Source organism: Maniola hyperantus, chromosome 21 (genome assembly GCF_902806685.2).
Source record: "Maniola hyperantus chromosome 21, iAphHyp1.2, whole genome shotgun sequence".
In the NCBI taxonomy this organism is placed as follows: Eukaryota; Metazoa; Arthropoda; class Insecta; order Lepidoptera; family Nymphalidae; genus Maniola; species Maniola hyperantus.
Window position 1 is genome coordinate 11,579,038 of NC_048556.1, and position 18,248 is coordinate 11,597,285.

Here is an 18,248-nt window from a genome sequence, read left to right on the forward strand (position 1 = left end):
GTGATGATTAATTGATAAGTTTTAAATCAAAGAAAAATCTATTATTTTAAAATGTTCACCATCATTATGCACAGGAATGAAAAACTGTTTTATTTCTCTATCAAATTTAAATGCACTTTGATTTTGCATATTATTCTGAAGCAGTGATAGCGTAGCGGTTAGGACGTCCGCCTTCTAATCGGAGGTCGGGGGTTCGATCCCGGGCACGCACCTCTAACTTTTCGGAATTATGTGCGTTTTAATTAATTAAATATCACTTGCTTTAACGGTGAAGGAAAACATCGTGAGGAAACCTGCATGCCTGAGAGTTCTCCATAATGTTCTCAAAGGCGTGTGAAGTCTACCAATCCGCACATGGCCAGCGTGGTAGACTATGTCCACTATGGCCAAAACCCTTCTCACTCTGAGAGGAGACCTGCGCTCTGTAGTGAGCCGGTGATGGGTTGATCATGATGATGATGATATTTTTTTGCACAAACATTGATTTAGGATTTAGGTTCCGAAGTTGATGTCAGACAACGTCGGAACCATGTCGGAAGTCGGAACCTAGATCCACACCCAGTGGCGGATTTGCCCTTAGGCACAATAGGCCCGCGCCTAGAGCGGCCACATATTAGGGGCGGCCGCTCTGCAATGCATCGTATTAATACTTATAACTAACTTGAACTTATATAAATAATCAATAAGTTCAAGAAAAAACAGGAATAGAAAGTGCGTAAGCAACCAATAAAAGGACAATAGATCATTGTTTTTACGTGAACGAAACAATAGGTCAAGGATCGAGAAAGGCAAAAGCGTAAACACTTACAACCCATATTCACAAATGTTACTATGAGGTCTCATGTTGCGTTCGAACGCACATGGTACAGAAAACCTATTCATAAACAACAGGAGGGACGGACGACACCACCAAAACGAGACCATAAAACTTTACGCGATACATTTTGGCAAAACAATACAGATAGGGTATAGGGTGTATGTCCGAGTGTTTGTGTGATTTAAATAATTTCTGTTTGAAAAATCGCGATTAATAAAGTAAATCCTTGAGAAAACATAATATAAAGAGCGATCACTTCAAAACTTATACCTACGTGATATAAAAAAAAACGATTATTACGGTGCCGATGAATTTTAAAGATGCTAATGGATGCTATAGATTTTTTAGGGTCCCGTAGCCAAATAGCAAAAAACGGAACCCTTATAAATGTATAATGTCATGTCTGTCTGTCTGTATGTCCGTCCGTATGTCACAGCCACTTTTTTCCGAAACTATAAGAGCTATACTTTTGACACTTGGTAAGTAGATGTATTCTGTGAACCGCATTAAGATTTTCACACAAAAATAGAAAAAAAAAACAATAAATTTTGGGGCTCATCATACTTAGAACTGAAACTCAAAAATATTTTTTTTTGATCAAACCTATACGTGTGGTGGAGTATCTATGGATAGGTCTTCAAAAATGACATTGAGGTTTCTAATGTAATTTTTTTCTAAACTGAATAGTTTGCGCGAGAGACACTTCCAAAGTGGTAAAATGTGTGTCTCCCCCCTGTAACTTCTAAAATAAGAGAATGATAAAACTAAAAAAAATATATGATGTACATTACCATGCAAACTTCCACCGAAAATTGGTTTGAACGAGATCTAGTCAGTAGTTTCTGATTTATCGTGCAAAATGTCGATAAAATACGATTGCAGTACGGAACCCTCAGTGCGCGAGTCTGATTCGCACTTGGCCGATTTTTTAAAGATATTGTTATGAATCTACTTTTGTCCTTATTAAATGCAGATCTTTTGACAGTTACCAGTAGAGGACATCCAGTGCCTCCTATTTTATTAGTTACTAGTGACTTTAAAATTTTATTCATTGGGGAGTTGAAAAATCATTAAGAAAAAATATTAATTATTCAGTACATAATATTATGTGATTTGAAAAATATACGACTATTAAGTTGATTTCCGAATTTCCGAATTTTCATCTATTGGTCCGGGTACCCTAATGACAATCTTAGTTTTGGGTTTTAAACGATGTTCTGCCATCTGGATACCATCTGGTAGTCACTCGAGTCTTCACTCTCGCGTATCCAAACTAAGTTGACCAATCCCTTAGCAGTGTCCTTTACGTGCAGACGAGTTTTGTAACACACTATAATGATCTGCCCGGGCTTCACTCGGGTGGGATTTAGAATATCAGCGTGGGGGTGAAAATATAGTGCTAGTGCAATTCAAAGAACACACGAACAAAGTGAAAGCATAGTGCTAGTGCAATTTAAAGAACACAAGAACAAAGTGTCTACCAATAAAGACGCAATAGACCGATTCTTAGGTATAGTAAGTACGTTTATAATATAATATTACTTATTAGCCTCTCTCATAGGCTAGATTGTAATGATAGTAAAGTATTGTTCTCAGCACTTTACGATAGTAAAAAAAAGCATGGGGGTGGAATTTTCAAAAATCCTAAAACACGTATTTTTTCATTTACCTACCTACATACTTACCAATTCTCATGGAAATAACTTGAAAAACAACGGACATTCATACAAACTTACACCCCTTATTTAACCCCCTTGGAAGTAAAATTTTCAAAAATCATGAAATACTTACATAATATTTTTATTTTTAACCGAAAGCCACATGCATATGTATGTATACATACATTGAGATTGACTTGATATTACTTCGTATGGACAGGGCTTTTGAACAAACAAAATGGCACTGACTCAGTGGTGCTTTAGCACCAATGCAACCTCAGTGACGTCTGGCATCAAACGAGTCGTTCATTAGTTCTATCTAAGAGGTGGCGCTGATTTATCTGGTTCCAAAACCGTGAAAAATTTTGGCATCCGCTAAGAAAGGATTTTTGAAAATTTAACCCCTAAGGGGGTGAAATAGGGGTTTGAAATTCGTGTGGTCCACGCGGATGAAGTCGCGAGCATAAGTTAGTCTTTATATGATGAGAGCTGGGAAAGGGGCGGCTCTGGCCTGGGGCCTAGGGCGGCCAAGACTGCAAATCCGCCTCTGTCCACACCAACCGATTACCTAGCGTCAAGCCATGCATGCAGTAACTAGGTATAGTCTGCGCCGCAACAGGTCGAGATGGCAATCTGGGAATGAGGTGGGGTCACGTCACCCACGCTTGCCCGCACTAGGCTGTGTAGGTGTGCAGGGTGTTCCCTCCCCGATTGTCTTTTCAACGTGTCGTGTACTATAGGTAGGTACTGCAATTACCTCTATAATAGCTTAGCTAAGTACCAACTAGTGGCTCTAGATGCCATTGATGGTAGAGCAAGGAGAATGGAGACTCATAATCATAAACTAAGATTCACCAGCACCCCTAGTATGGGCAGGAGACAAAAATTTTAAACCCCGAAGCATTATATTTACTGACAATTAGTGATCAACCACTCGTTCGCCTATCAAAGCACGGCAACTGCAGGGGTGTGGAGAAGTTTATCCCCGTTTTGTAGACAATTTTATCCTTGTCATGAGATGTGGGTTTAATTTTCATAGAACTTTAACTCAATTATTATTTAAAAAATCAAAAATATGTCTAGCGCTTTCTGTTACGTTTGGGTTATAATTTGTTTGGTGTTTGTTTGGTTTATGTTTGGTTTGTGTTTAGATAAATTAGTTACGTCCAAAATGTCATATAAAATTATGATGTTATCCTTAAGTCCCTAAAAATATGTACACTCGATACCAAAAATCGATATCGGTAAGCCCTAATGACAATTTGTTGTTATTATGTTGATAGCACTGCGTTATTTTACGAAATGCCCATAAATGGCATGGTCCTTCTTGGTGGTGATGTATGGTTTCTGGTATTGCCGTTTTCGAAAACATTTCTCCCATTTGTTCATGTTCTTCACTGTCTCAAATAGAGCTAGCTCAAATAATGTGAAATAATAGTAGTAGGTATATAATATATATATAGGTATTATAAACAACTCTTGCCTAGTTTCGGCAACGAGTTTGAACAACATGTTTCCGCAACAAGTTTCAACAACCGGCAACTACTATTTTTGAATATTGAAAAATATGTTTTTGTAGCTAATTTTTCCTTAAATTGCGGAACGTGCATTTAACTTGGTAAAACTTAAATAAAACCTGACATTTCAACTTTCAAAATCTTTGGAAAAATGAAAAATAGCTCCTATTTTATTTTTAACCGACTTTAAAAAAAAGGAGGAGGTTCTCAATTCGTCGGAATCTTTTTTTTTTTTTTTTTAATAAAAGTAATGCGATTAAATAAACATATAAAATACATAAAATCACTGTTGAAAAAAAAATTTATACTTAATAAAATATTTTGGTACAAGTTTTCGATTATTCAATGCGCCATTTTCGAAATATTTCTTGTCCTTCCTTGTCACTTTCATTTGTCAATTCAATTCAATTCATTCTTCCTCGTTGTCAAAGAAAATAAAAATGTCATTCACAGCAACATATATACCTATATACTGGAAATGTCATTATTTTTTTTTTTTTTTTTTTTTAATACAATAAAACTTAAGGCTAGCCTTATCTAATTACTATATAAATCATGACCGCGTGGAATGGTGCCAAGAATACTGGCTGCATTTCCGCGCTGGACAGCCAGGCTGATCCGCTGCGCAAAAAATGAGCCAGCCCTTCTGTCACCAGTTGAGGCTATTAATCGCGGTGAAATGTCTCGTAAAAATTTTTAGCACTAAGACTCCATGGCCCCAGGGTCTCCACGGCAAACGGCACAAAAATGTAACTCTCTATAAGAGAGGCATACTTGCGCCGCTTGCCGTTTTCAGCTGTTTCTGCTGCGGCTCCCGGTCTTGATGCTGTCTTCCTGATATGACACGGGGCCAATGTGTCAACGCAAGTTGCGTCCCACATTAGCGCCCGTCCCCGTTCCCAGGGAACCAGCGTCAAATGTCATTTGATGTCATATGTCATTTCATTTTTGGTCGCTGAGTGGAATGCATGAATTTTTGTAACCGCAATGTCAAGCATGTCTCGAAAATTGCATCATGAATAATCGTAGAATTTGCTTCAATGGTGAAACTGCCGTGTAAATTAGAAGCAAAACATGATGAGAATCGCGTCGAGAGTGCGTGAAGATTGTTTTTCATCGGGCTGTGATAATAATTAGCGTGTTATTTGACATTCGATTCCACGTGTTCTTCGAGTTCCTGTCATATTGTGGAAGTCTACGTGTCTTGGAAAATAGTTTATTTTGTGTTTTTGTTCGTGACTGCATTTAATTTAAGACATGGAGTCGTTGAATATGGCTAAACTTAACCTGTCCAGTGTGAGAAACAATGCGGCTGCTGAAGTTGCACCACCAAAACAAGATGTTACCGACACCAAGTTAGAAAACAACGTAAGTTTGTAATGTCGAACCAATTTGGATAACAAAAGTAATTTCCATCTGTTTCAATGAGTATGTAACCTCTCCATGTTGTTATAAAGTTCATAGAATGTTCAATATAATATTATTTTATTCCCATATTGAGAATTTTTGACCTTGGAAGTTTATTGTGTTTTATAAGTGCTAATAAACAATGTTCTTTTGTCTTCATGTCACTTGTGCACTGTGGAAATTCAAAGCAAGGAGTAAAAAAAGCAAAAGGTCCTAGGTTGGATATTATGTTTATAATTAGATAGGTTCCACCATGTTATAACAGACAATCCTGAAACTTCCCTCCAGAGCCCCGAATTGTGTAAGAATAACCATTTCATGGCTATCACAATCCTCAAGAAATTCTGCCCTTTGATTAGCAGTGAAAAAATGTAAACAGCAAATCAACCAATCAAAGGGCAGTATTACTTGACAATTGCGATAGCCATGAAATGGTTATTCTTACACAATCGGGGGGCAGAGCTAAGCCAATTTATTAACTATATATTCCCAAACAGCCTCTGCCGGGAATCAAACCATGCACTTGCCTGTTTAAGACCACTGTGCCAGGAATGTTGTCAAAAGTGATTGCATCAAATAACTTCATCATCATCATCAACCAATAGACGTCCACTGCTGGACATAGGTCTCTTGTAAGGACTTCCACTCCCTACGGCCTTGCGCCGCCTGGATCTAGCTGCTCCCTGCGACTCGTCTGATGTCGTCTCTCCATCTAGTGGGGGGTCTTCAAGTGCGAGGTCGCCATTCCAGCACCTTGATACCCCAATGTCTATCGGTTGTTGGCTTGTACAAACTATGTGCCCTGCCCGTTGCCACTTCAGCTTCGCAACCCGTTGAGCTATGTCGGTTACTCTAGTTCTCCTACAGACCTAGAGTTTCTCTACGTGATCAAATCAGAAATGAGGAATTTCTGATTTGATCACGTAGAGAACTCCAAGCATAGCTCTCTCCATCGCGCGCTGAGTGACTCTGAGCTTCCTTATGAGGCCCATAGTTAGCGAACATGTCTCGGATCCATATGTCATCACTGGCAACATGCACTGTTTGAAGACTTTGGTCTTCAAGCACTGAGGAATTTTGGACAAGAAGACATCTCGAAGTGTCCTGAACGCTGCCCGACCGAGTTGGATTTGGCGGTTGACCTTCCTCAAAATAACTTAATTAAACATTGTTACAGTCATTTACTGACCCTGAAGAGGAGTATCACTGTGAGTACCGCGAGGACATTTGGAAGACCCTACTGGAGCAGGATGCTGACAAGCCAAACATACATCTCCAATCACCACAAGTATGTAATTGTTTTTGAAGTTTTACTTCTTTAGTCGTACTGTTGTGATTTGAAACTTGATGAAATGAAAAACCGATACTAGGAAAGAATCATTGGTACTGATTCTGATGACAACTAAATTTTCTAATTATTTTTGACATTTTAAACAAGAAAAATTATTATCTGTAAATGAATTCTTAGACAATTTAGTGAATTTTCAAAAAATTTAGGTAATATTTCTGACTTTAAAAAACTGTGATTTTAAGTTTTTTTTTTTTAATTTGACTAAATTTTGTAATTCTTTTTAATGTAATTTAAATTAATTAGATGTAGCTGCATTATAATGTTGCACACTGTCTGCGGCAGTAGGTTGTGTTCGGGACTAAATATTGTAATACTATCTGTTATTTACCCACAATTTTGCAAAATAAAAATTTTATTTTTATTGATGTAATAAGAAATGGACAGACAAACTTAACATAATTTCGTCCCTCTAAACTAGTACTGTATAATTTAGAGTCTTCAATTTAAGATTAATTTTCCATCCTTTTTTAGCAATATTAAAAAGAAAAAGATGCCGAAAAGTTTAGAGAAAGACATCAACAACAATAACATTTCATATGATGTAACATTTCTATTATGTTATTATGATGCAAGGTTTATCATTTGTTTCACAACAGTTTATTGATATTAGTAATTGGAAACAAAGAATACCTACCATCAAGTAAACTTTTATTTTATAGGTTGGAGTTATGTGCGTTTTAAGCAACAACATAATTATATCACTTGCTTTAACAATGAAAATATTGTGAGGAGTGAGAGTTCTCCATAATGTTGTCAAAGTTGTGTTAAGTGGGCAATTTGCACTTGACCTGCATGGTAGACTATGGCCAAACCATTCTCATTCTGAGAGGAGATCTGTGCTCTGTAGTGATCCAGCGATGTGGTGGTGATCTATTTTTTTTCTTTTCATGAAAAAGTAGCTGATGCCCGCGACCTTATTAGCGTGGTTTTCGAGGGTTCCGTAGTAGTCGCATTTTTTCGACATTTGGCACAATAAATCAAAAAGTATGATTCATAAAAATCTGTTTTAGAATCTACAGGCGAAACGCTTTCATATGATACCCCACTTGATATAGCAATCTTACTTTGAAAGTCGAAAATAGCAATATTTGTTCATGATCACAATTTTTTTTGTGTAATGTAACCCCTACCCGCCAAATTTCATGATTCTAAGTCAACGGGAAGTACCCTGTAGGTTTCTTGACAGACAGACAGACAACAAAGAGATCCTATAATAAAATAAAATAAGTAAAAATAGCCTTTATTTCAGTGTATAATTTTTAAGTTATAATTATTACAGTTGTTTGCATCATATCAAGTCTCTTAGCTCTGAGTGGATTGCGGCAAAGGCCTTCTCCAACTCTCGCCAGTGCTTCCGGTCCTGTGCCACCTTTCTGAAGAATGGACCAGCTTTTTTTTTAATAGAGATAGCGAGCAAACGAGCAATTACCGCCGCCCATGAACATTTGCAGCACCAGAGGAACCGCAGATGCTGTTCTTTTTCTGCTGTTAGTTTCAGCTCGTCGTCGTCTTTGCTGCCGACCTTTGGTTCTGTTCCCGTCTCGTGGGTACCACTGGGTCACTAGGGTACTCCACTTTTCGTGGGTGTCTCGGAGCATTTACCTAAATGAAAATATCTATCGATCTACCTGGAAAATATCTACCTCTAGACTTAAATCTATTTCCTTACAGTTGGAGTTCCGTGGTGCCCTGGTCCAGCAGCTCCGAGATGTCACAAAGAAGCTGAGCCTCACGCTGGCAACACTGCATTCAGCGGTGGCCATGTTGGATCTCTTTATGGACGCCCACAGACTGAGAGCTGATAGACTGACTCATGTTGCCTTGGCTTGTTTGAGCTTGGCTGGTAAGTTATCCATAATAATATCTAAATATATAAACGGAAAAGGTGACTGACTGACTGACTGATCTATCAATGCACAGCTCAAACTACTGGAGGGATAAGGCTGAAATTTGGCATGCAGCTATTATGACGTAGGGTGATTGCTGCAAGCGAAATGTATGATTATAATTTATAACTTGTATCTGAATAAATAAATAAAAAATATATAAACGGAAAGGGTGACTGACTGATCTATCAACCCACAGCTCAAACTACTGGAGAGATGGGGCTAAACATTGGCATGCAGATAGCTGTTATAACATAGACATCCGCTAAGAAAGGATTTTTAAAAATTCTACGCCTAAGGGGGTAAAATTAGTGAAGTGGAGGCAAACACAATAGATCGGAGACGGTCGCAGTGATTCAGGGATAGCAAGGACCTGTATAGCCCCAAAGAAGAAAGAAGAAGAAGAAGGGGGTAAAATAGGGGTTTGAAATTTATGTAGTCCACGCGAAGTCGCAAGCATTAGCTAGTTTACTGTAATATTTCCTTTCACAGCCAAAAGTGAAGAGAACTTCAGCAAAGCACCCACCCTAAAAACCCTATCCAAAGTGAGTGGGGTCCAACTGTGCGGCAAGACGTTCAGACAACTGGAGTGGATGGTGGGCCAGCACGTGCGCTGGAGGCTGCTGTCCCCCACGCCCGTGACCTTCGCGTCCCTGCTGGCCCAGTACGTGGTGGCCGACTGTGACCTCACCACGCGGCACCCCAAGTTCGTGAGGAGATTTAAACGGGACGGGGCTAAACTGTTGGAAGCGTATTTGGATCTGACATTATCTGGTAAGTTTGTATTTTAAAACCCCGTCATCAAAAATGACGGTCTTAAAACAGCTGTTCTGTTTGGCGGCCATTTTAAATACAGACGGAAGTAACGTTTGAATTGCTACTGTTTAAAAAGGTCGCGCTTGAAGAACTTAACGGAAGGCTTAATAGGAATAACTACAAAAAAAAAGAAGCAAAGCCAACTCTCAACATTTGCAACAAAAGATAACCAGGATTAGTTAATTTCACTGGTAAGTGTAATCTTTTTAAGGAACAGTCTTCTGGCACCAATTTTCCCCTCCTATGCTATAGCTATTATGAAGCAGGCATCCGCTAAGAAAGGATTTTTAAAAATTCAACCCCTTAGGGGGTGAAATTCTTCTTCTTCTCAATCGTTCACTCTTGACAGAGTGGTCGTGGCTATGAATTGTTCACTGCTGCTCGTGCGATCTCCCTCCAGCGACTTCTATTGGTGGCATTATGTGCACACACGGAGACAGGTGTGCTTGTTGCAGAGCGCATTAAGTCCGTCCACCTAGTTGGGGAACGCCCACGCGGACGTGTGCCACTCGACCTTGTACCACGAGGTGTTCGATGGTACCACTCTTCCTTGTAATGTGCCCAAAGAACTTGAGGATTCGCAATTGTACAAGTGACGAAAGCCTCTGATTTATTTTTAGTTCTTTGAGGATGGAGACGTTTGTACGATGTGCGGTCCATTTTATTCTTAAGTGGCGTCTCCAGCACCACATTTCCAGAGCGTCAATCTTCCGCCGGTCGGTTTGTCAGAGGGTCCACGTCTCAGCCGCGTATAGAAAGATCGGAAAGACAAGACATTTCATTAGGCGAACTTTGGTACTTTTTGTAATTCTTTTGTCTCTCCAGATCTTCGATAACTTCTCGACGGCTGCTCTAGTCACGGCACAGCGTCTTTTGATTTCGATCTCACAATTCCCGTTATTAGTGATAGTGGAACCAAGGTAGATGTAGTTAGGAACCACCTCACAGTTATTGATTTGAGTTATCTCAGGTCGGTTATTAGTTTTCCTATCGACTATCATAAACTTTGTTTTGTCACGATTGATTGCAAGTGAGAGGGGGTGAAATAGGGGTTCGAAATTTGTGTAGTCCACGCGGACGAAGTCGTGGGAATAAGCTAGTAAATAATAAACACTGACTCCTTTCTCTTTGGTCGCAGATGTGCGTCTGAAGGTAGTGGAGTGCGTTGACGTGGGCTGTGCGTGCGTGGCGTGCGCGCGCGCCGAGCTGGGGCTGAGCGCGTGGCCCGCGTGGCTCGCCGCTATAGCGGGCAGAGACCGGACCACTGTGGCACCTATAGCACGGCTGTTACAGAGGTAACTATTATCTTTATCTAAATATATAAAAGGGAAAGGTGACTGACTGACTGACTGACTGACTGACTGACTGACTGACTGATCTATCAACGCACAGCTCAAACTACTGGACGGATCGGGCTGAAATTTGGCATGCGGATAGCTATTATGACGTTAGGCATCCGCTAAGAAAGGATTTTTGAAAATTCAACCCCTAAGGGGGTGAAATAGGGGTTTGAAATTTGTGTGGTCCACGCGTACGAAGTCGCGAGCATAAGCTAGCATATTCTATTTTATTCTTATATTTAGAATAGAATAGAATGTTTTTTTATTCATGTAAACTTTTTAAAAGTGCTTATGAATAGTCAGGTAGTTTTAATTTACCACTGGTTCGGAATGCCGTTCCTACCGAGAAGAACCAGCAAGAAACTCGGCGGTTGCTCTTTTTAATTTTTCAATTTACAATGTTATTATACCGTACTATACAAGCCATGGCAGCCCCGTGCATTGCTGGAGCGAGTCAAATCCAAGCTTTTTTATCGTTTACATAGTCTGCAACTGTATAATATGCTTTTTTTAGGAGCATACTTTTAACACATTTTTTAAACTTGTGTAAAGGCAAGTCTAAAATTGCTTGTGGAATTTTATTATAAAACTAGCTTATGCTCGCGACTTCGTCCGCGTGGACTACAAAATTTCAAAACCCTATTTCACCCCCTTAGGAGTTGAATTTTCAAAAATCCTTTCTTAGCGGATGCCTACGTCATAATAGCTATCTGCATGCCAAATTTCAGCCCGATCCGTCCAGTAGTTTAAGCTGTGCGTTGATAGATCAGTCAGTCAGTCAGTCAGTCATTCAGTCAGTCAGTCAGTCAGTCACCTTTTCCTTTTATATATATTTAGATATTACACTCATTCCCACAAATGACTTTCGCACCTTCCAGAGGCGGAGCGCAGGAGTAGCTAGCTTATTTTTGTTTCTAGTTTGCCTATCATGGAGATCACTGCTTTTTTTTTTTTTTTATTTATTCATCGTCATCATTATCAACCGATAGACGTCCACTGCTGGATAATATTTCACGACAGGTTGAGACACCCACACGTAAAATGCGCTCGCCCGCACCGCATTAGCGCGGGGGCTGTGCGGGTGTGCGGGGCGTTCCCTCCGATTGCCATCTCAACCTGTGTCGCCTACTATAGGTCTCATGTAGGGACATCCACACGCCACGATCTTGCACCGCATCAAGCCTTTAATTGATTACGACCTCCCTGGCACAGTGGTGATGGCTGTTGGCTTATTAGTGGGAGGTCCCGGGCTCGATTCCCGGCAGGGGACTGGAATTTTATGATTTCTAAATGTGCAAGTGATTTAGCGTTCCGGTACGATTGCAGAAACCAAAGGGGGGTGGGTTTAATAAAAACTGCCATACCCCTTCCAGGTTAGCCCCCTTCCATCTTAGACTGCATGATCACTTACCACCAGCTGAGATTGCAGTCAAGGGCTTGTATCTGAATTTAAAAAAAAAAAAATTTATCATCCTTGAGCCTCAATAACTCAATGGTTGAGGAGCGGACTGAATTCCGAAAGGTCGCCCACCCTTTGCACTATTGTCATACCTACTCCTAGCACAAGCTTTACGCTTAGTTGGAGGGGAAAGGGGAATATTAGTCATGATTAGCATGACTAATCCTACTGAATATTATAAATGTGATAGTGTGGATGTTTGGATGTTTGTTATTCAATCACGCAAAAACGGCTAAACGGATTTGGATGAAATTTAGAATGGAGATAGATTATACCCTGGATTAACACATAGCCTACTTTTATCCCGGAAAATCAAAGAGTTCCCGCGGGATGTTGATAAACGTAAATCCACGCGGACGAAGTCGCGGGCATCAACTAGTATTCTTAATTAAAAAAAATAAAAAATCCTTAATGATGAATAAAAAGGCCTATAAGAACAGAGAGTTGATATCCCATTTGGTTGACATCCTCTCACAGTGTTTATATCACGAAGCGAACCTGAATACACACAAACAACCATAAAAACCCAGAAAAACCAAAAAATATATATTTAACCATGTACGTTTTCACTTACAGGATGATGCAAATACTGAAAACCCGTGAAAACCCGGATCTAGAAACCGATCAAGGTTACAGCAGCGCGAAAACCTCACCCAACGTAACACCCTGTACCTCCCCCAACCATCAAATATCACCCTCTAGTTCTACATCATCCCATAAAAGCATCATAGACACATATAGACAACACCCGATAGACAATAGACGGACAGACATGCCGACCACATGTGTGGAACAACATAGGAACTCCACATATATACAACAAGATATATCGTCTGCATTTCTAGATGTCACCGATACAAATCTACCTAACATACCAAATCAAGAGTATTTGAATGCAAATTTGTATCGGATACCCGTCGATATGAGTCAAAGAGTGAACCATCCGGCTGATTACAGGTTCTGTAGGTCAAGTCGACTGTTGGAATCCGGTTATGATTCGATCCAACCGTCTACCAGTGTTGCAGTGAAACGTGGATTGGATAGCACCGTAGAGTTGGATAGGAAAAGATACAGGTTAACCTCACACCTGTCTCAGGTGGTTCTATGATTGTTTATGGGTTTGTCTAGTCTGTGGCTGTGGTTTTTTGGATGACGAACTGTTTTAGGGTTCCGTACCTCAAAAGGAAAAACGGAACCTTTATAGGATCGATTCGTTGTCTGTCTGTATGTCTGTCAAAAAACCTAGAGGGTACAGTACGCGGCAAAATGTAATGTACATCGGCCATTAGAATGACATTTCGGCTTTGTAGAGCGTTGTCTCTGTCCCTCATGCCTATATGACGATTTGTCGGTCTCAACAACATAGACAATGCTCTACAGATCTGTTATCTCCTTCTAAAGGTACATTAATTTCTGTATTTCTGAAAAAAATCAAAATGTGTTAATTAACAAATAATTAGTATTTTCAATTTTCAATAATTATACCAAGTGGGTTAAGTAAGGGCTTTACCTGTACATTCTAAAACAGATTTTTTATTTTTTGATTTAAAAATGTCGAAAACAATACTCGAGTACGGAACCCACGGTGCGCGAGCCTGACTCGCACTTGGCTGGTTTTTTTTTCAAACGTTTGGGCTGGGGAGTAAAATTTTGTTTTGCAATAAACTCAAACATGAAAACGGAATTAAATAACATGAACGAGGCAAAAATTACAAATAGGTACAAAAATAGAATAATAATAAGTCCTCTCTTATGAATGTTATTAAAACTATGAAATGTCAATAAATTTTATGTGATTATTTCGTATTGATTGACTGACTGACTGGAGTGTACTGGACCGGACTGAACCGGTTCGGACCAGATAAAACAGGACTAGAGTGTATCAGACTGGATCAAACCCAATTTTTTTTATAGTGACGTGACTTATTAAGATTCACATTATAAATGACTTCGGATTAGCTGCCGAATTTCGGAACTTTTTTTCACAGACTTAAGAAAAAAGATAGACGAAAAATGTGCCGTCAAAAAATGAAACACGTTCAGAAAATAGCAACCAGTTTCTTTCAGTACAAACGAAAGAAGCGTTTTTCGTTTGTAACTTTGCTGCAAGTCTGTGCGTGTAGGCTTATTTTCTTCTTTTTTTTTCTTAATAGAGCTGGCTTTTTAGAAGATTTCTAAATGTCATATTTAGATTTATTAAATGTTTTATTTTAAAAACGGCTGCCATCCACCAATGGTTACAAATGCCGAAAGTCCACATTTATTTTGTTTATATTTCATTCTTCTTTCTTCTTTCTAAGCATTTTTCAAATATACTTTTTTACCATTTTATTTTACATTTGACATCGTAATACAAGACGCATTTAGTGATGCCAAATTTGACAGTTCTTGTAAGTCAAATTTGACAGTTAAAATGCGTTTGACGATTACAATGTCATCTCAAGGGGATGGTTCAGAGGGTGGACTTTTGGTTTTAGTAATATTGCATTAAAATAATGTATTATGTAATATTCCTAACTTCGAATTTAAACAATGTTTAGTTTAATTAGCGATTATTTATTGTTAGTTAAAAATCGTGATAATTCAGCTCTAAATAAATGATTAAAAATTAAATTTTTAATCATTTCATCAAATGAAATTTAATAAAGCAAACTTTTGGAAAAATAATTAATCGAAATGTTTTTGCTGAATTGTCGCGAGTATCAAGCATAATACTTACTTATGACAAATATTATACTAGTTACTATTTATACTATATTTCATTGTAGTTATTATTACTGTACTCTGTTCATCTTCATCTTATTTTCTTTTTGACTGTTTTTGACAGTAAGTTTTATACACAATTGTCAAGAATAATGTCATACTTTACATTTACATTACTTAAAAAAAGTGATACTTTTTGCGTTATATATCACGTAAAATAATGATATCATTTATCAAGCCCTGGAAAATTAATAGGAATCAACACAGAAATCCAATTCTAACCAATATAAAATAAGGAAAGCACTTCAATTATAATATATTCGAAACATTATAATTTTAGTATTTTCCTATTTTATTAAATTATTATCATCAACTATCAATAGGTTATTTGACTCATAGGTCACTAAATTAATCTGTCAAATAAAATCTAGCATATTGAATGGAGTATAATCAGGCTTTGCCTATTGATATTTATTAAAAGACTTATAAAAGGTAAACGTTTTGTATGACGTATGTACCTATGTATATACATATTATATATATTATATTGTAGTGATAGATAGAAACAAATTAGGTCGAATTCACAACTTTTGACAGCAAATAGTGTGACCAGAATAAAATACTTAAAATAAAGGAACTCTTATTAATTCAGTGGCGTGCACAGGAGTTCAAGCCAGGGTATGCATTTAGGTATGAACCTTATTTTACGGCAGGTTATAATGAAAAATAAGCATTGACTTATTACAATGAGGGTAAGCAGTGCGTTTATGCTTATATGAGCTGCACGCCACTGCAGTTATTATTCAGTTATCTAACTTATATTACCGGCATAGCCGTGCCGCCAAGCGATTCAGCGTTCCGGTACGAAGCTGTGTAGAAACCAAAGGGGCGTGGGTTTAATAAAAAAAAAACTGCCATACTCCTTACAGGCTAGCTCGCTTCCATCTTAGACTGCATCATCACTTACCACCAGGTGAGATTGCAGCCAAGGACTAACCCGTATCTGAATAAATAAATAAAATATTTCTTCTTAAAGTGGTAAACTTAATTTTTTATTCCATTTGGCGGAATTGGGGAACTTAAAATGTCTTAAAAGGTACTTATCTACAATCTACATAATTTGACATTCTACATACAAGCGGTTTGATAGAAAGAGTTGTGCTATCGGATTTGTCAAAATGACTGTTTTGTATGGAATGAGTTGACAGATCGCGACCTAGTAGCAACTTTAGTTGCCATATGTCAAAATGGGTATAAAAATCCAATTTGTCAAAATCGAATTCAGAATCTTGAAATTTTATACTCGAATTGAAAGTCGTCATGCTTTCATAATAGCTGAATTATTAAACTGGAAAAAAAAAGTTATGGATTCGACTCGTCTGACGTTGAGGAATGAACACCAATTTTTAGCTATTTGCTTCTAAATAGGCTTGCTTTGTTTTCATAACTAAGCTCTTTAAGCCCTTTTCCACTAAAGCTAAGATGAGCTAAGCTAGAAAATGATGCGATCCTATATGTGGGTTACTCAGTATCGCCTAGCTTGAATCATATAAAAATAGTTTTGGGTATCTGTTCGTCATCGTCAGAAGCCTTGTAGACAGTTTTCATGTAAACGGATCGATTTTTTAGAAAACTATTGCACTCTATTAATAGTTCGTCTGATTGTGCGAGCAACATGCGAAATCAAATTCTATCAATATTATTAATTCTACTATGTCTGATGTACACAATCACTAAATTGACATCGAAATCTAGTACTATCCTTTTCCACAGGGAATATTATGAAAGAGATAGCAATACATTTAGATCTCTCGTTTTAGTTTAGTTCTTGAATTAACTTAGAACAGAATTAGCCACACTGTCAATAATTATTAAAACGTTAAAAATTAATGCATACAATATGCTGACGATGATATTTGTTGGGCTATATTTATTAAAATCGATCCGTCATAATGTAAACGGCGTTCTCAAATTTTTCCTTTAATAATATATCTATGCGTTTCGAATAAACTTATTAACTGAAGAGATTGTATACTATAATCGAAATAATACTGCCGTAAATAAATTATAATGTAAGCTATTTTATATAAAATACAATACAGGGGGTTTTTTCTATAACTTTTTGACTTTTAATCCGTCGCCTAATACTTGCGACCTGTCATTTTCATTCACAGCAAGGACTCAATATCTCAAACCAAGGCTGAATCAAATAATTTAATAAAAACCAATATCAATATTATAATTCAGAATAAGTTAAGTACAAATATTTATGTGAAAATGAACTAAAATTATTAGTTCATCCAGTATAACAAAAAAATTACATTCCTATGAAGGTACATTCTAGCGCCACCTACACATCGGACAAAATACTTTAAGAATTCCTTCACGGTCACTGCTATCTGTTTATGGAACGAGCTTCCCTCGCAAATCCATCGTGCTGAATCCCTTAACTAATTTAAAATTGACGTCAAAGATCATTACCTATCTCTTTGCTATCATCAGTAACGGCATAGTTTATTATTTAAATCTATATGTGTATATATATCTATGTAGTCTTATGTATGTCTATTATACTTTATTTGTATGTATTAGTGTATTAACAATATGTATTTTATATTCTTATTATATGGTTTAGTTTATTTAGCTATTGGTATTTAGGTTTATTTTACACCACCTCCCATTGTCCATTTGTTCGTTTTTTCCCTAGCGTTAAGGTTGTCTGGAAGAGATCGCTATTTAGCGATAAGACCGCCTTTTTGTACCTACTTATTAAGATTTCTTTTTGTAACCTGTCATTTGTGTTTCTGTGGTGCAATAAAGTATATACATACATACATACATACATTCTATTTTTTTATGTGCAATAAATAGTTTAAAACAAATAAACAAACTAAAAAATAGGTTTTACTGCGAACCTTGAAAGTATGAAAATAAACATTTTAATAAGTTAAAAACCATAACAAATAACAACAAAAACGTATTTGTAATAAAGTGACAGGTCTCGATTGTTGCGCAACGGTCGCTTACTGTCAAAGTCATAGAATCCCCGGAAATGCAGATTTGCGTAAAAAACAGTAAAGACTGAACGTTTAGAGAATGTGCGTTAAGAATGTAAGGCTGGGCGTGCATACCGATTTTTAGTACATTTAATATTATGTAAGAAGATAATAAAATTATCAAAATTGTTCATTGAGTTCGAAAAAAAAGTTTTGCGCGTCCAGTATACAATGTAAAGTTTAAAAAAATTCAAAAATTAAATTAAGTATTGTTTTTGAGCCGTCAGTGACTTAATTC

General features: G+C 37.6%; 1 protein-coding gene and 1 long non-coding RNA gene across 2 annotated transcripts; both read left to right on the top strand.

The window, feature by feature from the left end:
* The first annotated feature begins 4,938 nt into the window (after positions 1-4,938).
* Positions 4,939-13,661, top strand: LOC117992361 (cyclin-J-like). The gene is made up of 6 exons (XM_034980040.2): positions 4,939-5,360; positions 6,577-6,687; positions 8,422-8,593; positions 9,129-9,410; positions 10,591-10,747; positions 12,828-13,661. The coding sequence occupies exons 1-6, from the start codon at positions 5,250-5,252 to the stop codon at positions 13,357-13,359; spliced, it is 1,365 nt and encodes a 454-aa protein (XP_034835931.1). The 5' UTR covers positions 4,939-5,249; the 3' UTR covers positions 13,360-13,661.
* A 20-nt stretch (positions 13,662-13,681) lies between these two features.
* On the top strand, positions 13,682-18,000 carry LOC138403800 (uncharacterized). Its single transcript, XR_011237961.1, has 2 exons — positions 13,682-15,605; positions 15,762-18,000. It is a non-coding gene; the product is annotated as an uncharacterized lncRNA (long non-coding RNA).
* Positions 18,001-18,248: the final 248 nt, after the last annotated feature.

Excerpts from the sequence above, each read along its gene's own strand:
- LOC117992361 (XM_034980040.2), top strand. The coding sequence starts at position 5,250 with ATGGAGTCGTTGAATATGGCTAAACTTAACCTGTCCAGTGTGAGAAAC. Across the intron at positions 8,594-9,128 it reads GGCTTGTTTGAGCTTGGCTG|CCAAAAGTGAAGAGAACTTC; the intron begins GTAAGTTATCCA and ends TTCCTTTCACAG. Across the intron at positions 9,411-10,590 it reads TTTGGATCTGACATTATCTG|ATGTGCGTCTGAAGGTAGTG; the intron begins GTAAGTTTGTAT and ends CTTTGGTCGCAG.